A 25,718-nucleotide genomic window follows, 5' to 3' on the forward strand; every position below is an offset into this window, starting at 1 on the left:
AAAAAAAAAGAGTAACACACGCAATTCGTTCTTTCAGGAAAATTTTAATCGCAGTGTGCAAAATACACGATTTAAAATTTCGGAAAAGTTGTTTCCTTGTTACATTGGTAACAATGATGGATATGAAATTGATTTTCTGTTACGGTAATTCGACTATAAAATATAATAAAAGAAGGTAATAGAAAAATTAATAATGATTTGTAAAGAAAATTTTCTAATACTAACAATCATTGCAATAGAAAGATTTATGACAGTCACTGACTTTTAGAACGATATTTATTTCTGACACTAAATTTAGTTTTTTTTTGCAAAAAATGACTCAAACAACAAACAATATCGCAAGCTTAACCTGAGGACTAATAGCGGTCTCGATCAGCTATATTAGTTGAGAGACTTCGTTATCGATATTGTTTTTGGCACATTTTGCATGTGTAGGATAAGTACAACGATACACCGTGCCCCATTGCTGATTCGAGAAAATTTCTAGCTCGGAAAGATTCTCGACTCGATCGGGAATCGAAACCCGATATCACAACCCTGTGGGAGAGCTAGCCGACTGACATCGCTAACCACAGAGCCACGGGGACCACTAACAATTGTCCGTTACAGTAGACAGTTTAAAATTAGGCCTTTAGAGGGTGATCAATTTCCAGCCAGAGTTAAATTTTATACCCGTTTAATTTATATTTGTGCTACCGTATATATTTTTTAAATAGGCTCATCTTGAGTCGAAGACGGTTTAACGGTTTAACGGTAAACCATTATGAATCAATGATATCAAACTGCAAACTGACCGTGAAAGCCGAACCATTTCCATACCAATCATTCCGGTCGTATTTATATTTCAGTGCTTTAAAAGTACGTGAATTTCATTGAATAAAAGAAGATAGTAATTTAGTAGATAGTAACTGATAAATACTTTGCAATCCCAACGAAAATATTTCCTAGAACTCGGACATAAATGAAAATTTCATAGCTAATAACTCATAATCAATTATTAAACAATCAAATCCTGCTATATTGCAACGTTTTGATAACTGACACAGCACAAATGATTAAAAATACGTGTTCCGCTTGGTCAGCCACAGTGACGTTTTGATAGTTTTCCATTAACGGCTTATAGAGATTGGTTTGATACTGTGGCACGTAAACAGGCTACTTATTTCGCTCGCACGACAGCAACGGAAGTCTCTGATACGATGGAATACATGGTCCAACATACCGCTCCATACACGTGGTATGAAGTGAAGGACTGTTTGTGACAATATAGCAAACAATTTTGAAGTGGAAACGTAAAAATAAATCAGCACAACGATATATCAACCCTCTAGATGGCATCTAATCCTATAAAAGCCAGTCCGAGTTTTTAAGCATGGGGTAGTTTACGAAAGCATCGGCTATGCGCGATGTGCGACTGAAAAAATCGAAGTCTGCTTCGACGTCTATGGTATCTAGTCCAATTGACTCAATCATTCAATAACTAATCTGAACTTCCAAGTGTTGAAATTAATCACTCCTGACTAGTGGCTTAATTTGTGTGATAACCGAGAAAATTGCGATACGGTTTACCGGAATACCTTCGAATATCAGTTGGTAACACGAAAACGTGTGCCACAAAGCAAATATGTATTAAGGAGATGCTTTGAGTGCTGGTGAGAAGGCCGGTGTCCTGACCATAGTGAATCGCATTAGTGCAGAAAAATCCGTTAAAGTAACCATCCAATAACGAGGCAATAAAGATTTTTTTACAATCTCGTTTATGCTTTGCATGCCATGTTATCCTCTCGATAAAAAACGGTGAGACACGATGGAGATATCGGAATCGACGAAACTTGTGTTTTTTGTTAGTCGCATATTCGGTCTTGCTCCGTATGTGGTAAAACGTACATCCAAGGGACAAATGGTGGACTACAAGCGAAATCTGTTCCTGGTGATTTACGGCCTATGTGTCGTATTCTGCTTAGGTACCTATAAAATAACGCAAACATAATGAGTGTTATCTGAGACCTGCAAAATTCAATGATAATATGGGTGTTCATGTCGAGCTCGTAAACAAATACCCAGGCGTAAAAATACTCACCTCCATTGACGAGTAATGGAAGATACACAGTTTAAGGCTGGGTATTCGTATACGAGCTCGATGTGAAGACTCCTAATGTGGTTTATATTTTCCCAACGCATGGTACGCTCCAATAGCTGGATTAACATTCAAAGGGATCTTTTTCGATATTAACTCGAAAAAGCCGATACGGTAAGTTGTAACATGTGGAAAATGGATTATCTATATATAGCACGCATGCCATGCTTCAAAGACAGTCTGCCAGATTACCTATGTATACATCAAACAGCTAGAATGCATTGGGCTTTTTTCACAGATAAGCTTTTATTATTCCAATTACTATACCTGCAAATTTATGATGTGAATTTTATTGTGCAGGTAAACCTGTTTGTTTTGTGCGTTGGATCCCCACTGCACAAAAATAAACGCTAAAAATCATATAAAATTTTACAAGTTGCTGTAAAAATGTTGCAGTGAAATGAATAATAATACGAAGCTCATGGGAAGCTGTTTCGAATAATCATTGGCTTTCGCAATACTTATATATGCGACGAAATACAAATCAAGGGTCACAAAAACCCAAAATATTGGGAAAATTTAATTTTAACTGAAAGTCATCGACTTTTTGTTCGAACTGGAAATGTTATTCGCTTTCGTTGAATAGAAAATCTTGCTATGTTTTGCTATGAAACAAGGTTTATCAGATGTGGAGAGATACATAAAAAATAATATTTATCATTATAGATTATTGTTTTAAAAGTTTGTATTCATCTAGGTTAGCTGTTTGATTGTAGTCTTGTTGGGAATTTAAAAAGTCACCAGGGAAAATTTTTAAGGCTTGGGATTTTTTACGGAGTAATTTCTTAATTGGATTTATTTCAATGCATTTGATGTGGACGGTCACCAGCAACCCTGCAACAACGCTCAATAAACAATTTGTTCCAGGTAGAAGAATTTTCCTGGAAAGTAATTTTCTAGAAGAACCCATCCATTTTAGCATAGGCTTTATTTAACCCCATCACCGCTGCGCGGAGTGACAGGGTTTCCCTCGATAAATGACCATCAAACTCTTCTTACTCAGCACACAATTTGCATAAACTCTATTGTAACATGTCGGTTTGTTCTCCAACCGTTTTGAATAGTTCCATCGTTGAAAATTTCAAGTTTATTTGTTAAATTGCAAATAAAGTTTAAATTTTAGTTAAATTCCCGCGGGAATGGATTAGAGCATTGTAGCACTGATGATACCTTGTACAGGGTTCATAACGGTTAGAAAATGCAACTGTAGTGACTTTAGTGACCAGGATGTCAATAAATAGTGATTAAATTTTTTGAAAAGTATCCAAATAGGTACTAACATGTCATCAAGTAGTGCGCAAATTTTATGGTAATTACTACGTTTTTATATTAAAACCAGTGGTTAGACGAGATTTTTTTCTTCGGTTTCTAGCAATTGCCTCCAAACTATTAACGTACCTTCTAACATCGCCTGAGCAAGCTTCACCATCGCCATTGTCATATTGCAGTAGTTAAAAATGATGATTACTTCCTTGCAACCAATTAACAGAAAACTCGAAGACTTGCTCAGTAGTTTGAGTGTGTTCAAAGCTCGAAATATAATGAGTGGTGGGTTAATGTTATCAAATTTCTACCCCGGAATTTTTACCAGCAGAATTAATTGAAACTAACTTAAATGAGATTAAATATATCATTATTATTTTCTAAAATATAAAAGCACCTCACAGCGATTTTAAAAATTTTGAATAAAGTTCTTGAGAAATTCTCAGGAATTGTTTCAAAATGAATATTTCGCCAAATTATTGAAAATGTAAAAAATGTAAAAAAAAAAAACAATTATTTAACTGATCCAACCAGAATTCCAAATCTGATTGATATTCTTGTCAAAGCAGGTGTGTCTCAAAATAGTTAATTGATAACACTGTTCCTGTAAATTTTAGTGCCTCAGACGTTTCGGAAATGCCTCAAGTCTTCAGAGACTTCAATAAAATTTTCCCGTAAGTGAACGGAAAAACGACGAACACGGCGAACAATTACTTTGCGGTCTTTTGACGCACTTCTGCATTTACTAGGAGCATGAAAATGAACAGGTTAAGAAGCTATAATATTTCTAGGGTACTTATTTGAGCTGAAGGACAACTTTTTTTCACTTTTGTCGGTCAGTGTAATTTTCATTTTCAATTTTATCAAACTGGACGTGTTTTTCAACAAAAAAAAAATTTGTTCAAGATTTAGGTTAGCAAAAGCGAAGCTAATCTTACTTACAATTACTTGTGGGAATTTTAGCAGGAACCAGTTTGAGTCTGATCTTTTTTAGTTTTGACTTTTGAGATTTAGGTGTAAAAACCTATGACAGTCGTAACTTTAATCAGTTTAAAATAAGTTTGAACGTCAGGGAAAAAAATTGAAACATCAGGGGAAAATCAGGGAATTTATTTTTGGAAATTGAGTCGCCACCCTGATAAATTCATCATGGCATCAAAATTAAATTTAAAATGCTTACACACAATATAAGATATTCATTGAAAGTGCACATTATACTGAAAACAAACGTTAAGGCTTGGTTTCTCCATTGATAAATATACTTATTCGAAAATAGATCAATAGCAATTAAAGGACGTTTACTCTATTTCAGCTATTTTAGAGCAAACTAAACTTTGTTGGTACTAGAATCAATAAGTGGTAGATGGAAAATGTAAGCAGTTCGACAGAAATATGGTGCCATATTTCCATTTTTATTGACAGCATGTCTAGAGCGAATTTCCAGATATTTGGGTGTGGAACTTCTCGGGGCAATAACCACCACATTAAACCGATCAAATGCGATGCCTTGGTGTTTCAGTAAAAAAATCGGTGTTACATAAGCGATAACATGAATGTTCAGATAGGATGCTTCAGTAACTGGCTGGTGATTAGTTAATGGATCAGTGACGATTAGGAGACGCGGCTCACGCAACGTCGGTTTAATCTGATTGGAAAATGTACCTTGCGTAAAGCGATCAGCAATTGGCCCGCTGTCCTAACGAACGAGATGAAATAGCAAACACTTCGCCGGAATATTCAATACTAAGGCATGAAATATACTGAACGCCAACGCGACCGATCGGATGAGATTCTTGCCGTAGGTTAATGAACAACTCTACGGTTGTTTATTAACCTTCGGCAAGAATCTCGCCCGATCGCTCACGTTGGCGTTCAGCTTGTTTCAGGCCTAACTGAAAGCCAAATAAAAATATAAAAAGGAAAATATCAATAAATATCAATATCAGTACGTAATATCGATTTTAATATCGATGCTGTTTTTAATATCGATAAAACAAATATCGATATTCTATCTTTAATATCGACAACCCAACTACGCAGCTCCTTAAACATAAACATACCCCTCCTCCCCCTGACAATATTAAATTCATTGATTTAACGTAAACGTAAGAAAACTTGTCGTTGTTGTTGCCGTCCTGTTAACTCGAATAGCAAGTAGTTTTAATATGTGGCAATCGCCCATAGAAATGTTCGAGATAGTACCGATATTCTGCAAAATTTGATAGATTTGATGGATAGGAATTTACTTGCAAATAGCTCAAGCATTTTACACTTTTTTTTAACGTATCATTCATTTCAATGACTTTCCCTAGTTTTCTTTGTTATCTGTCTTAAAAAAGAGTCAAATATCATCAATCATAATGTCAAAAATCGATTTGGATAGTTTGACTGAACAAAACAATCAGATTAATTGGTTCCATCAGCAGTAATATCAACTCAAAATAGTAAGACCCTAAAATTTTGGTAATAAGTCGACATCGTAAAAAGTCTTCTCGAAAATAGACACCATACAAAGTTTTAGCTCAATCGAAAATCGGGGAGTGGAGCCTCGAAGTGGTCAAAGTTTCACTTTTTTGATCGATGAAAAAGTTGCATACGCCTATGTCATACTCACTTTGCATCCACGACATGCATAATACATCTTCAAATATACCTCAATCAACAGCCGAAATATTTCAATTACTCTAAATTTTCGGAGAAAAATCACGGTATTTCACTATTTTTCTCATAAATTCCATTGGCATCCTGACTCACGTACACATTAATGATCACACAAATCATAACAAAGATACACATCCAATACATGCACACATTTCAAATAAATCTTCAATTTGACGACACTGAGGTAGATTCGTTGGGTTGCGTTTTTGGGGTACAAATGGAGTCGACTGGTTGTTTAGTAACGTTTGTGTATATTGACGTAATGTGATGATGTTTTGTCTCACACATTAACCCTTTATAAGGCCGTGAAAACTACGCAAGGAATCTACATAAACAACAACAAAACGTATTCCTTACAGAAGGAACAACACAAATGTACCTTTGTTGAAAAATTAACTATTGAATCAATTGAAAAAATTGGTGGCGATATAGTTGCCACTGCCCGTTAACGCCACGATGTTGGTGGCAATATGGTTGCCACTGCCCGTTAACCGCACAAACGTTGGTGGCAATATAGTTGCCACTGCCCGTTAACCCCAAAAACGATGGAAGCATTTTTTTGCAACTGCATTATGAGCTTGATTTTTTGTAATTATAAAAAATGAAAAATCATAGTAATTTGAATGTAACAGTAGGACTTCATTTATTTTGCATGGAAAAGATCGAAGTAAACGGTTTTTTGAGTAGTATCCAGAAAAAATTTTTAGGAAAAAATTTTGAATTTGTCATCCAATACACCATTTATTTTAACGAAAAAACTGCATAGTCTAACACAGTAAGTCCTTAATAGAAAGTTCCTGGCGAAAAACTTGCCAATTTGTTGGATTTTCACCAAAATAAAAATGAATTTCCTTAAGACGGTCTAAAATTGCGGTTTGTTCACATAAAAATGATCCCAAAATCAATATTGTACACTTCTAGCAGTCGTAGAAAAAACTGAAGTGTTCTAAGACACCTGTAGAAGTCTTTGGTTAAGTCAAATTTGAAAACAACATTCTGAGTGCAGCGAAAAAAATAAATTTTGTTGGTGGCAATATAGTTGCCACTGCCTTATAAAGGGTTAAGGTCCCCAAGAAGTTGCTGCTGTGGATAACAATCAGCGAGAAGGGGATGTCGAAGCTGCTCTTCTTTCACTCTGGACTGGCCGTGAACGGGTAAATTTAAGTGTCTGCTGGAAGTTGCGCCGTTCATCAAGTAATACTATAAAGCCGAAGACGCGGCGTTTTGTCCGGATCTGGCGTCGGCTCACTATTCGAAGCGATCGTTAGAGGAGATGAAGATGGCTGATACCGATGTGGTACCAAGTTGGTGAACCTGCCCAACGTCCCCAAGTAGCGTCCGATCGAGGATTTCTAGACAAGCCTGAAGTGTAAGATCTACTCCAACAATTTTGTCGCGAAAACTGAGGAGGAATTGATAAATAAAACAAAGAAAGAAGTGAAACACATGCCTGCACATATGTTTTCGTCCGCCATGGCGAATGTTTCGGTTAACTGTCGGAAGGCCGCACTCAAGATCTTAGATTTTTTTTCGCGAGTTAGCTAACATAATTACCTTCCATGGGAAATTTATCAAATCAAATTATCTATCTTAGTTATTTTTTTACCGCCATCCGAAAAAAGTCCATTCTTTTAACGCATACGTTACGCATACCCAGTTCTGTTCACAACGGCGTCGAAAAAAGAAGCATTTCGCAAGCGCATTGAACAGTTCGTTATGAACTGCACACCAATTTTGGCGAAAAGTTCACGGTAAACCATTTTGAAAGCAAAAATCTTCCGCTTTCGTCTGTACATATATAATTTCCGCCAGGAAAGTAGTGAAGGACCGGCTAAACCGCTGTCCACGAACTGCCGCACGATGTCCTTTTTCGTCGTAACGGGGTACCGTTTTTTAACGCGCACACTTCTGAACGGACAGTTTTACTGTTTCCGCCATCACGGTTAGAGTTCGACTGAGCTATCAAATTTTGTCTGCTGACTCGTGGGTTAATATGATTGAAGCTGCATGCATAGTTTTGTCAGTGCGTGCAAAGGAACATCCATGAAAAATCAGCCATTTTTGTCCATTTTGTTAAGCGCAAACGTTGAACAAAACAATTAATACTGGCATAAAGAGTGGAGAGAGCTTACATATACATACTTTTATTTGTTTTTGTGGAGTAAGAGAGCCTCAAAAATATATCATATTTCTAACTGTCATCCGTTATGTCAAAATGTGTTTTCTCTTCTCTGAGATTTGCTTTTTTTATATTTTTAGGCTAGAATTACTTTTGACAGAAATGTTTTTTTTTTCAGCATTTTGATTTACTTGTTCTGTTTACTTTTTGTTTTGTGTGTGTGTGTGTGTCGAAATGTAGCCGTTACCATTCGAATACGAAAATATAAACAAAGTCCTCAAGAAAAAACTGCCAGGTTGGCAGTTGTTCAAATGAATTTGAAAATTTCCTGTCCCTTTGAAAAGAGAAAAGCAGATGACAAAATACTTGTACAAATGTAGTGCTAGATTAGATTTTTTTGACTAAATTTTTTCTTCCCAACAACGTCTTTGCTATTGGTACACGCTCTCTCCAATCATTTTGTTGTGAATATAGGGCCATGATGGTGTTCTTGAGTCGACTTGGTGGAATGTCATATCCTTTTCGGTGCGGCAGATGTGCAAAACTTACTTTTTAGTTTCCAACTCGATCCGCGACATTTTTAAAATCACCTCGTAAACTTGATGAAGGGACTTGAGTTAATACTTTTGAGTTGTGAACAAGATACACTGTTTGTTTTCGACTACTTTCCGATACACTCCTCACGCCGAACATTGAAGCTTTCAGAATAAAGTTTTACTTGGGTCATCAGGTAACTATTAGTAGAATAAAATGAATAAAACGTATAACAGAAACAGCACTTTTATTATTTGCTTGAGCAAGCTTTTCCATGGCTTTTCAATTAGTAAATATTTAGCTGCATTACTACAGCCCACGTTGTAATATTTATGTTCTCTGTATTCAACTCACATATCATTTAAAGTTTCGTTTTCAGGATGAAAACGGCAACTTCGAAGGTGGTCACTACATTGGACGTTTCGGTGGTAGTTTCGGCATGTATATGTGGAGTGTTTTGTGGCATATATGGACTTCCGTTTGTTAGGGAACTAAATCAGCGTTTGAACGAGGTACGCTAACGAGTTTTTGCAGCTATTGTTTTTGAAAATGAGAATTTAGAAACTGTAAACTAAATTTCATTGGCAAGCAGACAGAAACTTACTCTTATTGGTAAACGTTAGTTGGATTCGAGTTTTTGTTTCTTGAGCGTACAAGTATTCCTGTTCGTACATCCCACCGAACTAAATTGATTTTATTTTTAGGCAGACGACATGCTTTCAATGTACATTTCTGCTGGTAGCCATGAGAAGAAAAAATGGAAAGGTCTAACGATGATGGCCCTGGTCGGTGTAACTATCACAGGTGCTCTGGGTAAGAAAGATATTTATTTGTAAAAGAAAAAAAACTTTCGTCTCAAGAGGACAGCCTTGGGAGAGGACAAAAAATAAAACAGATAAGTTTGTTAATCTTACAGCTCTCGACATTTGGGTTTGGTATCGGATAGCTGATAAAATAAAGAAGGAAAATCAGGACTCGGGTAAGCAAATCATATTTTACTTGCTTATAGCCAAAGGTTGCGAACAAGTCGTCGATCTAGAATAGCCTTTGAATTCTAAAGTAGATCTTCAATAACGCATGTAAAATAAAATGTCCTTAGTAATGTATTTCAAATTATCATTTTTAGTTATGTATAATTTGGAGTGGGGAAAAATAATCGATATTCCAGAACCAAGTTTTTTTGGTTCCTTTTGGGGCCCCACACAACCCTAAACTTACCGGGAGTCGATTGGTTTTGTCTCCGCTTGGCGCATTGCATTTCAAATTTGTATGAAAGTTTATATGGGAAAACCCACTTTTTAGCATTTACCTTTCTAGAAAGCTCAATAAGGCTCTAATAATGCACTACATTTTGTTAAAGTATAGTATTTTAGATGCCGAACAACTTTGCGGAAGACACTGAAGAGCTAGAACGTCCCTAAAAAGAGCTATAGCTGTTCAAAGTTGAGTATGTCGATTTAAATGCAGAAAATCTTGTTTTCTGCCAACGTTACCAATGCACCGGTGTCAGTAGGATTCCCACAGAAATAACCTGTCGTAACGAGTTTATACGCTCAGCTGGACCAAGCAAACAAATTTAGGTCAATATTCTAGGCGTAAATAGAATCTACAACGTGTTTCAGAGGTTACTTCAGATGGAAATCTGACTGACGCCGGTACACTGGCAGTGTTGGCAGAAAACATGATTTGCAACAAAAATTTCGACATAATCAACTTTGAACAGCTCTAGTATTTTTTTGGGACACCCTAGCTCTTTAGTGTCTTCGGCCAAGTTGTTAGGCATCAAAAAACCTACCATCTGAAGTCATGAAACCTATGGTTTGGGCCATTTTGAGCTCTTTAGAATGGAAAATGCAAAATAGTTTGTTTTTCCATACAAATCTCCATATAAATTTGAAATGCAATGCGCCAAGCGAAGACAAAACCAATCGACTTCCGATAAATTTAGGATTGTTTGGGGCCCCGAATAGAACGAAAAAAAAAACTTGGTTCTGGCTTTCTGCTATCAAGTTTCGTTTTTTCCATATAACGATTCCCCACCCTGATGTATATGTATATCTTGTAGCAAATAAATTTCAGGTATATTTCATTCTGTGAATTTATTATTTTAATAAGAACTGAATTTAACTTTAATATATTCGTAATTTGTATCTTTTAAGCATTCGAACAAGCTTTTTGAAAACAGCAATAAAAAGTAATCGTAAGAAACTCGCACTGATTGGTACAGCAAAGAATGATTGTTTTTCTCGTAAGGTTTAAAAAAATGCGTTTTCGAACGTGTTTTGCTGATGTTTAAAAAAAAGATTTCTGAATCTATTTCTTGCAATTCGAAAATATCTTTTTAGGACACTGGTACACACGCTACTAAATATTTTAAGCGAACCGCAGAAAGACCTTTGTGTTACTTTAATAAATATCTTTGTGAGGAAAGTATACGTGTGTTTAGGTATTTCAATTATTCATTTGTTTAGATATCTAAGTCAGATTTGGAACCGTAATAATGTATTAGAAATGAATATAATTAATGATGATCCAACCGCACTCTTCTCTTTTTACAGGTGCCAACGTATTGGGATATTGTCCATTTTATGCTCTGTATTATATATTGATGATGTTCCATATTTTATTTGCGCAATCTGCATTGGGAATAAGTAACCGGTTTCGTCGCCTGAACGTGGCTCTCTATCACGCTTTTCCGGAGTGTAGGTTATTTAAGTGATTGATAATACATACTGAGATTCATTCGGTATCTTGCCGTTTTGCCTTGTAATGGAATTTGACGGTGGCATTTAATTTTAGTCAACAAAACTCCTATAATTGAAATAACATCGGTGTCTTCCACCAACAATGCTTCGGAACGGCTGGATAATATCACCGAGCAGAAACTGGGGTTAACCACCATTTCCCATGGTAAGTGGGTGTTTCCGAGTGGGCAGGAGTAACTGTGTGACACCAGCCAGGAACCCGTTATTTTCCGAGTTGCTTTTCACACCATCTTTTTGAAAGGGACACACAGCTTCGTAAACCGTCGCCACTAGGTGGTACCCACGAATAAATCATCTCAATGTTTATTTTAACTGTCAACATCATCATAACAATTAATTTCATTTTTCGTTTGCCGGAGAGCAACAGCACGGTTCATAAATCATACTGCTAATTATTCGCGTATTCAAATAAAGCTGTCCTCGGTACGTTACGTGATCGCAATTCAACATCATAGATTGATGGTAAACTATATTAGTTGAATAGATTCACAGGGTTTGCAATTTTTGTTGGTTCTATTTTGAAGCTCATCATCAGGTTTTGTTTGACTTTTTCTAAACTGAATTAATGTTTTAATGTTTTGACAATTTTCAGCAATTACTCATCCTCGACCATCTATAAATAATGTAATTGAAGATTTGGCCTACATTCACGCGTCAATGTCCACTGGAGTAATGCTAGTTTCTAAGTAAGTTTAGTTACAACAAAAAGTAAGAAGATAAATGCAATGGAAGTAAACATTATTTTACACACTGTTGCATCATTTCAGTTGCTGGGAGTTAGCATCAAATTAAAAAATACCATGTACTTTATACTATATATTATATTTATACCATGCATAATTTTTTTTGTCATCATTAACAGTACATTCGGTGTTGCCCTGTTAGCTGTTTTAGGATCGTGCTTGCTCCATTTGGTGGCGACATCTTACTTTTTGATGGTAGAGCTTGTTGGTGATAAGGTAAGTTCCTATCTAATGAGTTGGTTACGAAAAAAATCCTAATATATTATGTTTCTGGAAAGGATGCTGTGTTTTCCTGGATTCAGGCGCTCTGGTTGTTTATACACACTTTTCGTTTTTTGCTCACTGTTGAACCATGCCACATCACCAATGTCGAGGTAAATCGCAAAAAATGCATGCTTCAATAGCTGCGTGGCAGCATATACCGGAGTGAATACTCATTGCTTATTTCAGTCTAGACGAACCATGACCATCGTCTGTAATTTGATGCGAACCTGCAAGGATTCGTCTGCAAAAGACCGGGTATGTGTCTATTTGCAGTATAGTATTGTAGGCTGAATCAAATAGCCCTGAACCATTATTTTTCCCTCTCTATCTTCTGTCGTATTATTGCAATCTGCTTCACTCGTACCGGCCCCCCACAATGGAAGTTGGAAACTTTTTGGCGCCAGCTTGTTGGTAATAATTCCACTTTCACGGCATGCGGTTTATGCTCAATCGATAGACACATTATAACATCGGTGGGTTTTAGCCGCCGAACATCAACAATTTTATTAGGTATAATGTTTCTGATTTTGTTATAGTACTGTGGAGCCATTACAACCTATCTTGTCATTTTAATACAATTTAAAGAAGCTGATGATAAACCGATAAGGACTATTCAACGAGCGCTATAATTACTGATGGATTTTATTTTTAATTAAATGAAGTATGCCTTCAACTTTTGTTATTTAATTATAGGAAAAAAGAAACATTCCTCCACCCTATGCAGGTTTCCGCTGGATTTCAAACTCTACGCAACATTACAAGCCTCCATACTCCGGTATAAGCTTTTGAAATATTCTCAGGTGAGTAATCAAATCGCGTGCTTCCATAGAGAATGGTATACCTTTCTATAGAAAACCATTGTGCCGCAAATGGTAGTTTTATTGATAGAACAAAATTTGGTTAAGTCACGTCACTCCAAGCTGGCAACCGCAATAACCAAAGTGCACACATTTCTATAACAAACGCAGTCAGCAGCCCACTCGGCCATAAACCAAACGACATTACGTGCAGCATAAGAATCGCTGGTACGATGTAGTCTTGTGACTAGCTTTTCCTTTTCTTTGTGCCAACTCTCATCGCAATGGAAGTGGGTATGGAAAAGCCAAGTTTTAATCCCTGCAGATAAGTGTGATATATGAAAGACTGTCTGGTACAGAACAAAATTATGGCCTTCCTTATAAGCTAGGTATGGTGGATACTACATTTGAGGAAGGTCACTGATGCTCGTATCGGGTTTAATAATTTTCCACACCCTGCTACCCTTGTCCAGAGATTTGGTTTGATTTAAGGAAGCCGCCTGGATTTAACCGAGGCGAGAAGTATGATAGGTGTGAGCTGAACGCAAAAGTGTCCACACCACTCTCGTGGTGGGGAAGGTTCTCTGGAGAGTAGTTTATTACACAATTAATAGGATCTATTACGTTAATTAATCTTCCCAGTAATGTTTTATGGACGGTTGTGTAAAATAGCTTTAGACGCAGATTACGCAGGTGATAATTCAATCACATGGACTAGTAGTAATAAATGAATGGTGTCTGGCCAAAGTAACAGACCGTAATTGGATAAACATCCTCGTGTTTCCTTTGCTGTTGATCAAATTGAAACTGCTTAAATGTTTAAAACGTGTAAAAAAATCCAAACACATTTTTCACTAACAAAAGCTGGTATTGTGTTTCACTAAAAGTGACAGTATTTAACATTGATTGATATTTTTTGAAGTGCATAAATTGGAGTAATGGTTGGAGGACATCCCAGTCGCTTTTGACGTTCGATGCTTATTTATCAGGCTAGTTATGGTATGTTCAAATATCTGCTGGGAGATGTAATTCGATTAGCTCTCCATCAGTGAAGGTTGAAAGAGTTACAGATGTGAGCAGGTTATTCTATCTCTACATCTTTTTTTGTAGAAGGAAATGTTTAATCAATAGGGGATTGTATTCCTAAAAAATGTTTTTTTTTAACATTAGGCATGATTAATTGTGTTAATTTCTGAATCCAGTAATATTTTAATACAGAGACAAATGGTGTATAATCATGTTTAAGTATTAGGTCTTGTAAGTGAACGTGACACAAGCCCAGCTTATTTTCTATTTTCTACTATCGACAACTTTATTTCATTCCATTGATCCAAACTGGATGTAGCCAGTTGCTTAAATAATAACTAAGGACACTGAGAAGAAGTTTCTACTGCTAGACATTGTTTTGGCAATTTGTGTAATATCAGATGATTTCAATAAATCGCGGTAGCACACATCCATTCAACTATACTGTGCTTCCATAGGGTAAGCGATTTCTGTATAAGCCGTATTTTGCCCACAATATATTGGATAGCAATTTTCTCAAAATTACTCTAGATATGTTAAAAAGCAATTATATAAGAATAGTCAATTAAACTACATCAAAAAGAAACCGACATGAATGACCATGCGTTTACTTTATAACGGAAGAGTACTGTTTTGGTGTGCATATAATTAAGATCGAGATTTTATAGAATGTGTATATTTTTTCCGAGAATCAATCAATCGGAAACGTTCTGTATCTGTGAACAGTTACTAAGAATTAGAAGTTGCTCTTGTTGAAGTATTGTACTTTACACTCACTAACTATCATTTGATGATTTTATCACAAATGGAAGAAAATAACTAAACTCAAACGATGATGTCTTCAAACTTTTCTCCATACTCGTCTAAAACTACACATTTTAGTATCCAACAATGTTTCCAGCATCCGTTGCGCCCCCAACATAGTATGATGTCGAAATATTTGTGTAGTTTTTTCTTCGGTTGGCTGCTTGGTGCAAAACATGATGTTATTTCACCCCGCTTGCATTACATCTTGCCACGTTAACGCTGTTCGGGTATACGAATACAGAAGCCGGTTTTGTGTGTGCTCTTCGCAAGACGAATTTGGGCAAGGCAGTATAACTCTAAGGTTCGTTGGAGCGGTGGGAGGACTGACTGGCCCCTGGTGGAAGAATGAAAACGAAGAAAGCTTTCCGAACTTCCGAAGCATTAATGACAAACGGTTCATGAGGGTGAATAAAATCTTATTGCAACATTCTTGTCAGTCAGACTGTCGCCGATAAGGGTGTGTTAGTGCTTCGGAAGTGTTCGGCTATCAAAAACGTGGCGCATGCTCCCTACGATGTAACGAGTATTTTCTGATGTCAACAAAGAATTTTGTTGAAATCATCGGAAGTTTTTCATTTTTATTTTGTGTATTGAAGTATTGAACAGTCAAACTGACTTCAATGAATATTCAGTAAGAAGAAACTATAGAAAAATACTCCAAGACCATTGTTTTTACCATACTGTGATTTTTCGAAGCTACGGACTGTTGCTATTTATGGGAGGTTAAGAGTTACAAAAGGGACACGCACTTAACTGTCCTTCGTAGCTTCAGCTGATGCCAGTTAACGCCGAACCTTTGATTGGGTAATACGATCGAGACAAACGCTCCAGTTCAAAACTTGGAAATATTGTGTGCTTTTGTAAAGTTTTACCAGCTGTGTTTGGTATCGTTTTGTTTTGTGTCAACAACAAAAAAATCTAAACAACAATATATGATAGACAAAGGATTGTGTCAAAAAGCAAATTTTGCATCAACTATTCATCTCACTTCAGTATTTTACCGGTTTGGTATCAAGTAGGAATATTAAAGTTGATGTACAACAAAGCATCTATAGAAGAACATAAGGTGGCCATAAAGTGGTATCCTTGAAGAAAAAAAACGGTACTGTGGTGGAATAATCGTATAGTTCTGATAGTTGCTATAAATCGGCTAGAGAGTTTTTTATGCGGTTATATCATCCTTTTTATTGTTTTATCAATTGATCGGTAGATGCCTCAAAAGAATGTGCGCATTATTCGTATTTTTTCCATTTTTCGTTTATAAGTTTTAATAGTTTTCTTGGACGCGAAAAATATTCCGAACTTCAACAAAGTTATATTTTTTCTTATTTTGCTGGTTTTTAACCCACGGATTTGATGGTTGTGTCGTAGATTGGATTATACTTCTAGTGGCACATGAGATAATTGTGCATTGTCAGAGAGGGTGGCATATGGCTTGAACAGGGTAAAGCAAAAGAACTGTCTTTGCAGGAAATACATACCAGCGACTATCTTCGGGATACGGATGCGTGTTACCGTTGTTGGCTCGAATATACACAGTCAGGATTAATTTAGATGATACAATTTTAGTGAAATTATATTTAATTGGAATCCAGATATTTTCGTGTAGTGCTGTTCGCTGTGAGCGCTGGTGATAGCATAAAGTGAGGAAGCTCAAAATAATTATGATGTACGGGCTGTAGACGAAATCGTTTCGGACTTGGATTATCACTTCAGTTTCAAGCAGGTAGATAACTCAATTAGTGAATTTTAATGACTTTTTCCCCAGAAGCGTTGGGCGTTCTCTATTTGGCTAGCATCCTCTAAAGTGAGACTTAGAGAAACATTGCCATATTATATCTAACGCAATAGCAACATAGAATTAAAGTATTTGAAAAAGGCAAAACTGTTTAAAGCCAGATATGAACTAATAACGAGTTTTTGAATATTACACAAAAGATTTAATTTGTATAGTACAATCTGTATCATGTTGGAAAGAACCCATATCGACTTTGTTTTGGAACCAGAGCAGCTGAGACTACGCAAAGTAGAAGTAATTCAGAATTACTTCAAGTACAATTACTGTATCTTATCTTATTTTGACATTCGTTACTATGGTCGTTGTTGATTAATGACTTACAGTGTGTTTTTGTGTGCAGTACTTCATTACTTTCTATCCTCCAACATAAACACATATTGACAGTTTAAGATTTTAATCTCTCACAAATCCGCAACCTCCCTTCTTTAAATGAATAGTTTGGAATTTTAACAACGAATGCTTTACTCTCGAGACATCAAATTGGGTCAGGCCAGTGATTCCCAACCTTTTCGGCACCGCGGCACTCCTTGCAAAGCGCAAGAAGCTTCGCGGCAATTGCATTGAATTTTAGGGATATTTAACACTGATACAGAACATTTCTTTGAGTTTAGAATTTGTTGAAGGTGAATGCAAAATTAGACAAAGCCTCTGTAGTTACCAATTTTTGTTTTTGGCCGGAATTGGGGCAATGGTGAATTGGTACGCAACGTTTTTGACATAAAAGGTTAGTAGCAACTATATTGCCAGCATTTTCTTCTTTAAATTTTTACGACTACTTATTTTTAACAAACGGTGTACCTATATGAGTTCTTGTCCGTTTGGTTGATTCTGTGCGTCATTCCTTATGACCGATAAAAGGTAAAAACAGAAAAAAGTAATACGTACCATGAAAAATCACCTGTCAAATTTACCAAGCCCTTCAAGCCCACCTTGCCAGCCGCAGACGTCTGTTCGGTAACCTTTGGTAAAGACTGCAAAGACATATGGAAGCTAAGTTGACTAGTTGGAATATCGATGACACGGTAGGCGGTTGGTATCTATTCTTGACCTCTGTGCATACTGTGCTCACCAGGCCCGGATTTGAGGGGGGGGGGGGCAAGGGGGCAAATGCCCCGGGCCTCCCGATTCAAGGGGCCCCCCTAGTCTTGGGCGACCTTTTTTTTTGCTCGTCACCTTGCAGAACGTTACTTCTAAATGTTTAAAGAAAAGAGGGCCTCACAAACAAATTTGCCCCGGGCCCCCCAGCGCCTGAATCCGGCCATGGTGCTCGCATCTGGATCAATGCACAGGTAAAATCGACCCTGAAAGTTTTTAATTATTTTCAGTGACAGGCAGCGAGTTGGAAATTAAAAATAAATTGTCAATAAATTGTTAAATGCCATATCTATCCATTGAAGTATAGAAGTTTGCAATCCATCACGTGAAAAAAATAGTTATGACAGTTTGTTATCTGATGTAACATCCCCGGTGGTTTCAATGTTATTTCCAAAGAAGATACTTAACAAAGACGTAGATTTAATCAGAATAAATCGGCTCGATGGTGTCGGGATACCCGGATATAGTGGTTGCGCAATTTAGGTATGTCCCGTGATCCTTGTGAGGTAGTAACAAGCATTGTACTAACAAATTTTCAATTTCAATGCTTGATCTAGGTTCTGAACCGACAAGAGTTATAGTATTGAACAAACATAAGTCATTAGAGTGGCAATGGTTTCGAGTCATTCCAATTTGTCCAGAAATCTAAGTATTTTCCACGAAAGGTTTTTTTCAACTTTTACACTCAGGAATAATGACGATGATGATTATGATGATGACGATAATAGTTTCATAGTGATCAACATTCTAAAAATATCCGTTTTTAAGTTCTTCTAAATTTAAGCTTGAAGTATACCTGTTTTGCGTTATGAGTGATTCTCCAGCAGCAACCATAGGTCCATTGAAATGTATAATCAATACTACACAATTCACTCTTTGGCAGTAAGAAGATTGAATGAATGATTCAGAAGGTGTACCCATCTATCGTCTGCCTAATTCGTAGACAGTAACAGGGGCCTTTAGGAACAAATATCAAATAACGAATGAGGGTCAGTGTACGCTACTCATGCCTTATACTGTACCTAAAATATCTGTGTAGTTATATAAATTAGTAGGCACTTCTCAGCTAGGTAAAAAAAAAACGTTCGAATGGTAATAAATCAGTAGTCCTAACTTATCGCTTTCGATAATTTAAGAAAAAAAACATGTGGTTTTTTGACCTTGTACTTGGATTTGTTTGTTTGATATCGCTCATCCGGTTTTCACACAAAAGTATCCCTGCAACACGCGCACACTGGGAAACTAATTGATATTATTGAAGGAGGAACTTTGGCATGAACGAGAGCCGGTTGTGCTGCGGAATGTTATCTTCTAGATATATGGGAAATCTCAATACAACGCCATTATTTAAAATTGGAGCTTAAAAAAATCAATAACGATAAGTTTCAGTAGTAACTCATATGTAATTATCTTCAATGATTATTTTTCACAAAAGTATCTAAGCAGCCGAACCATAGCATAGAACCATAGAACAGCATAGAATAAGTTTGCATGTTTTCTATAATCAAAACATGCAAACTTATTCTATGCTGTTCTAATAAACGAGAAGCTGCCATGCGCTGAAAAAAAATTCCGTTTTGGACGCTTGGAGACACCGTTCTGTGTTTTTTGTCATCAAGAAATTGAGGATCTGAAACATAAATACTCGTCATGCAGTAAAGTCAGAAATTGTTGGTGGTTTTCCTTGACACAGATTAAATCAATAAATCGTCGTAGAGTAAGAAATATAAGTTTTAATGATTTCAAATTTTCTGTATTAGGTACTTTAAATAAGCTTGAGAGAAAGCGAGCCATTAAAATATTTGCATTTCACCTTCACTATGTTCACAACACACCCAGAGACAATTTGGACTCGAACGAACTAATTTTCCTCCAAAGTTTAGGACTGTGGAATTTACACGCACTATATATATATTGTTTTTTTTTTTTAATTGCTACCCTGTAAATATGACCTTAATTATCAAAATAAACACTAGAAAATCTATAACGAGCGTCTTAGCAGAGTGATTGAGATCAATCAAAGAAATAGTTATCGGTTTCCGTTATACTCTACTAAATTTTTTGGAAAAAAATTTTGAAATTCAGTCCGCAAATATATATTTCGACTGTGACGTACAGTCTTCCTCAGTGCTTATGTGGACTGGTAAAGAGCAAAGCGTAAATCCTGTTTTTTTATTTGTAGTAGGTAAAAATGAAAATTTAGCACCCTTAATTGGAGTTAGGTAGGGAATTATGCGGTCGATTGTTTACCGTACCATGTCTGGGGTTTTTGGGAAGCAGATTGAATAGCCATGAGGGGTGATTACCTGCGTCTTTATTGAGAAGCGTGCATGAGTGTTGTTTATAAATTTCTAAACTTTCAGCTACGTCTAATTTCCATAAATTATTAACGGGGCGGAGGAGGTGTTTACCAGTCCACATAAGCACTGAGGAAGACTGTACGTCACAGTCGAAATATATATTTGCGGACTGAATTTCAATATTTTTTTCCAAAAAATTTAGTAGAGTATAACGGAAACCGATAACTATTTCTTTGATTGATCTCAATCACTCTGCTAAGACGCTCGCTATAGATTTTCTAGATTTGACAATGGCATCCAAGCCAAATGAGCCAAATAGGTTTTTAAAGTTAAAAAAGAGCATTGCGGGTATCCACAAATCTATTTCCTTTCTTAAAAATTGTTTGAAATATCATGTCACTCCCACGAGTCATAGAGTAAAAGTTAAAAGTCCTATAGCCCCCTCCATTATGAAACATATGGAACGGGAGTGTTTGAAAAGTAGCATCAAGTTTCTTTATAGTAAACTTAGCTCCACAACTCTGGAATGTTATTCACTTCATTTAAAACTTGCCAAAGAATTTCCTTTTGAATTTCAAAATTTTCTAACTAAAGTTAAAGTAGCCGAAAAGTGTGAAGGGGAAAGAAAACGAAAATTGGGATTGAAAAAGTTAAATCAACTGCTTCTACGAAATAACAGTAGTAGAAAGACAGCCAAAGTACACCTCATTGACGACTTTGTGGTCAATAGGTCTTCGTACGAGTTTTCACAACCCCAGCAAAATCTTCTGAATATGGGCCTAAATTTCGCAATTCCTTCACGACCCAATATTGAGCAATCGATCATCGATATAGAAGCTGGGATGGACAGTTGTAAACTTTCCACAGAACAAACTGGTGAAGTACGCCAATTTTTTTCAAAAATTACTAAGACACTGCCACGTCATGAAAATTCGTCTGATTTAAAGACAGTTGAGGAATTACGTAAAAAACCTGTTTTCTATTTAAAAGCAGATAAGGGGAACAAAACCGTCATCATGGACAAGTCTGACTATGATGAACAAATAACCCAAAAAATTGATAAAGGTCCATATTGGCAACTGCGACTCAATCCTCTTGCTGATATGGTAAAACGTGTTGAAAATACAATAAAAGAATGCAAACCCGTTTTGGGTAATGCGTTACAAAATCTTCGTGTTTCAAATCCAGTTTTTCCAAGAATAAAGGGTCTCCCCAAAATTCACAAACCTGGAAATGAAATGAGAGAAATTATCTCAGCGGTAGGGGCTCCCACAGAAAAATTGGCTAAATGGCTGGTAAAAGAATTTCAAGCCATGCCCCATAAATTTCCAAGTCGATCAGTAAAGAGCACCGGAGATTTCGTTGAAAATTTAAGATCCTCGGGTAACATCCAATCTGATGAGATAATGGTTTCATTTGACGTTACGGCCTTATTTCCTAGCGTTCCAGTGAATGAAACCTTAAACCTTTTAGAGGACTGGCTTCTTTCCCAATATTTTGATAATACTTGGAAAAAGAAAGTTGACAGTTTGTTGAAACTTTCACGCCTTTGCATGAAAGAAAACTACTTCACATTTCGTGGTAAATTTTACAAACAGACTAAAGGGGCACCAATGGGGAATCCTCTTTCTCCCTTTCTATGTGAGCTCTTCATGGCAAATATAGAAAGTACATTAGAGAAGAGGAACATCTTACCGATTCGATGGTGGAGGTATGTGGATGATATTTTTTGTATTTTGAAAAGGGCGGATCTTGAAACTTTTTTCATATCCCTTAATAATACCCATAAAAATATAAACTTCACAATTGAAAAAAAACTTAACAACAGACTCCCTTTCTTGGACGTCGTTGTAGTCAGAAAGTCTACGGACTTGGAATTTGAAATTTATCGGAAACCCACGAATACAAAACGGGTAATACCTAACACTTCAAACCATCCCTTCCAGCATAAAATGGCATCCTTCCATCATATGATCCACCGCATGGAAACTTTACCTCTAAGTGAAGTAGCCAAGCAAAAGGAACTGGAATATATTTTCGAAATTGCTAAACTTAATGGCTACAATGAAAGTATCATTCAAGCCATTGTTGATAAAAAGAAGCGTGCTCAAATTCGGAAATCTTTTACAACACTCACCCCAATAACAGAAGATCTGAAAAGGGTAGCCGTTGAATATGACGTTAACTTGACACGCCCACTTCGTTCAAAATTTACAAAATTTGGGATGGATATTGTCTACACTAGTAGAAATACCCAACTCAAAACAAAATTAGGGTCTACCAAAGACCCTATTGATACCCTGAACAAAGCTGGAATTTATAAAATTGCATGCAGTCACTGTGACATGGTTTACATTGGACAAACTAAACGTAACCTAGGGATACGTTTCAAAGAACATTTCGCAGAAGTGACCAAAGCAAGTAAAGTTTCAACAAATGCCCCACCACACCATTTCAAATCAAAAGTGGCTGAACATATTTTTAACGAGGAACATCCACTAACTTCGGATAACATTCACCTCCTCCGCCCCGTTAATAATTTATGGAAATTAGACGTAGCTGAAAGTTTAGAAATTTATAAACAACACTCATGCACGCTTCTCAATAAAGACGCAGGTAATCACCCCTCATGGCTATTCAATCTGCTTCCCAAAAACCCCAGACATGGTACGGTAAACAATCGACCGCATAATTCCCTACCTAACTCCAATTAAGGGTGCTAAATTTTCATTTTTACCTACTACAAATAAAAAAACAGGATTTACGCTTTGCTCTTTACCAGTCCACATAAGCACTGAGGAAGACTGTACGTCACAGTCGAAATATATATTTGCGGACTGAATTTCAATATTTTTTTCCAAAAAATTTAGTAGAGTATAACGGAAACCGATAACTATTTCTTTGATTGAAAATAAACACATTTTTAGAAAAGAAAAAAAATGCTGTAGAAAATTGAAAATGATTCACCAAGTGAGCGAGTTTTTTTCATCCTCGTTTCTCAGAAGTTATTAAGGCCCTGATAAACACACGGCGTGACAACGCCTTTCTGACGACAATTGTCAGTACCTTCTTGCAACCTTTCAATTTGCCTTCTAGCATTCATCACCTTCCACTCGTCTACACGGAAAACGCAATCGGAAGGAAGGCGTCTTGAGTTTCGCCGTGTGCACACCTTCTCGTCGTCATGGCTTCCAATTTATGTTTATTGGAGGGAAAAATAGAACAACATACCGTTTTGACTCAACCTTCGAACACTTCAGAATAAAAATCACATAGTAATAGAAATCAATGTTCTTGGGCAACTGTGTAGCTAACACTGAGCGTGAAAAATGCGACCTTTTTGCCGAGCTGTTCCAGCAAGTTTTCAACGACTTCGTGGCGTCCTCCGAACAAATTCGTGAAGCCAGCGATGTAGTACCCCGTGATGTTTTTTCGTTTCGATTACCGCATATCAGTACTGACGATGTAACTGCTGCTTTGCATAAGCTCAAAACCTCATACGCTGTTGGGCCAGACGGTATACCTTCTGCGGTTCTGAAGCGATGTGGAGAAGTGCTTTGTACCCCAATCGCGATGCTCTTCAATTTGTCTGTGCAGCAGTGTAAATTCCCCGACCGATGGAAGTTTTCATATCTGTTGCCGATCCACAAAAAAGGAGATAAACGCGACGTTCCTAATTACCGTGGGATCACATCCTTGTGTGCTTGCTCAAAGTTGTTTGAAATTATTGTGAATGACGCCTTGTTTGCCAGCTCTAAGTATTATATTGACGCTGAGCAGCACGGGTTTTTCCTCAAACGATCTGTTGCGATCTCATTCAGTTCGTCTCTCGCTGTTTGCAAAGTATGGATGCTAGTTTCCAAACTGACGCAATTTACCTGGACCTGAAGCAGCCTTTGATCGGGTAGACCACGAAATACTGCTTACAAATTAGAACGACTCGGTGTCTCATCGAACCAGCATACGGGGTTTAAGTCTTACCTAACTAATTGAAGTGTGTGTGTGAAAATAGGTTCGGCGGTTTCGAATCGTTTTTCTAATTTATCAGGAGTTCCTCAAGGTAGCAACTTGGGCCCGCTACTATTCTCCATTTTTATAAACGACGCTTCACTACTGCTACCACCCGAATGTCGACTATTTTATGCGGATGATACAAAAATATTTAAAATTATAAAATGCTTGCGTGATTGTTTGGAGCTGCAAGAGCATCTGAATAAATTTGTTAATTGGTGTGCAACAAACATGTTAACGTTGAGTGTGGAAAAATGCAGTATAATCTCCTTTAATAGAAAGCGTATGCCTATCGAATTTGACTATTCCATATCATCACAGCACCTTCTTCGTGTGCAGTGCGTGAAGGACCTTGGAATACACTTGGATAGCGAGTTGACGTTCAAAAACCACTATACCAACATTATCGCCAAGGCTAACCGACAATTGGGATTCATATTCAAGATTGCCGATGAATTTCGTGATCCGTTATGTTTTAAAGCACTTTACTGTGCCTTAGTGCGATCAATCCTCGAATCCAATTCTGTGATATGGACCCCTTACCATGCAAACTGGTCCAACAGAATGGAAATGATACAGGAAAAATTCGTACGCTATGCGCTTCGTCATCTCCCATGGCGAGATCCACTGAACCTGCCATCATACGAGGACCGTTGCTGACTTCTTGGTATTCAACCTTTAGAGCTACGCCGCCATATTGCACAAGCCGTTTTCGTCGCCAAATTACTGACTGGCCACATCGACTGTCCAGCCATATTAGCACAGCTGAGTTTGTATGCTCCTGAGAGGCCGTTGCGTCAAAGAAGTTTCCTGCATTTGGATCCTCGGAATCGACATTATGGTTGTCATGATCCAATTCGTGTTATTTGCCACCATTTAAATGAGGTATACGACCTGTTTGACTTCGACTTGCCAATCAATGTGTTTCGTCAACGACTCCTAGATGCTTTCCGCAGACTGTGACGGTAAAGTTTTAATTTTAATTTTAGTTCATTAAGACTTATCTTTGTCAGATGAATGTAATTGTTTAATAATAATAATAATAATAATAATGATAATCAGAGCCGGATTTATGGGGGGCCCAGGGGGCCCGGGCCCCGGGCCCCCTAATTTTTAGGGCCCCCACAAATCGACAAAAAGATTTTTCTCTTTAAAAATGAGATTTAATCAAAAGTTCGATTTACAGTAAGAAAATTTGAACAGACAATTTCAATCTGACACTTTCCTTCAGTGTTATTTTTTCGCGAGCGCCAATATCACAACTACATCCATAAGAGTTCAACTTGGATTCTCTTGGAATGACACACATTAACATACCATTTGAATCGAACCAGCGCGCATTAAACGCCTAGAGTTAAAGTTTAGCCGACTGTCACTAAAAGCGCCAATCGAACTGTC

At 37.0% G+C, this 25,718-nt stretch overlaps 2 protein-coding genes across 12 annotated transcripts in view; both read left to right on the forward strand.

Annotated features, from left to right (window-relative positions):
* Positions 1 to 791: 791 nt before the first annotated feature.
* On the forward strand, positions 792 to 13,125 carry LOC129723066 (gustatory receptor for sugar taste 43a). Of its 5 annotated transcripts, none has more exons than XM_055677019.1 (13): positions 942 to 1,964; positions 2,197 to 2,251; positions 9,082 to 9,226; positions 9,419 to 9,527; positions 9,631 to 9,693; positions 11,273 to 11,416; positions 11,514 to 11,624; positions 12,072 to 12,165; positions 12,342 to 12,438; positions 12,501 to 12,596; positions 12,673 to 12,741; positions 12,870 to 12,959; positions 13,023 to 13,125. In XM_055677019.1, the coding sequence occupies exons 1-13, from the start codon at positions 1,808 to 1,810 to the stop codon at positions 13,113 to 13,115; spliced, it is 1,323 nt and encodes a 440-aa protein (XP_055532994.1). In that variant the 5' UTR covers positions 942 to 1,807; the 3' UTR covers positions 13,116 to 13,125. The 5 variants fall into 5 exon arrangements, with proteins under 5 accessions (XP_055532996.1, XP_055532994.1, XP_055532995.1 ...); XM_055677020.1 differs by having other exon boundaries at positions 9,094 to 9,226; XM_055677021.1 differs by lacking the exons at positions 942 to 1,964; positions 2,197 to 2,251 and adding an exon at positions 792 to 858.
* A 2,652-nt stretch (positions 13,126 to 15,777) lies between these two features.
* LOC129722678 (uncharacterized protein CG3556) overlaps positions 15,778 to 25,718 on the forward strand; it is an 86,249-nt gene continuing 76,308 nt past the window's right edge. For 2 of the 7 annotated variants that reach the window (XM_055676328.1, XM_055676327.1), the window contains exons 1-2: positions 15,879 to 16,218; positions 16,587 to 16,842. The gene's annotated coding sequence lies outside the window, so the exon portion shown is untranslated. Of the gene's footprint in view, positions 16,219 to 16,586; positions 16,843 to 25,718 lie in introns of all 7 variants that reach the window. The other 5 variants (XM_055676332.1, XM_055676329.1, XM_055676330.1 and 2 more) reach the window with 5 other exon arrangements.

The sequence above is a fragment of the Wyeomyia smithii genome, chromosome 2 (genome assembly GCF_029784165.1).
Source record: "Wyeomyia smithii strain HCP4-BCI-WySm-NY-G18 chromosome 2, ASM2978416v1, whole genome shotgun sequence".
Taxonomy (NCBI): Eukaryota; Metazoa; Arthropoda; class Insecta; order Diptera; family Culicidae; genus Wyeomyia; species Wyeomyia smithii.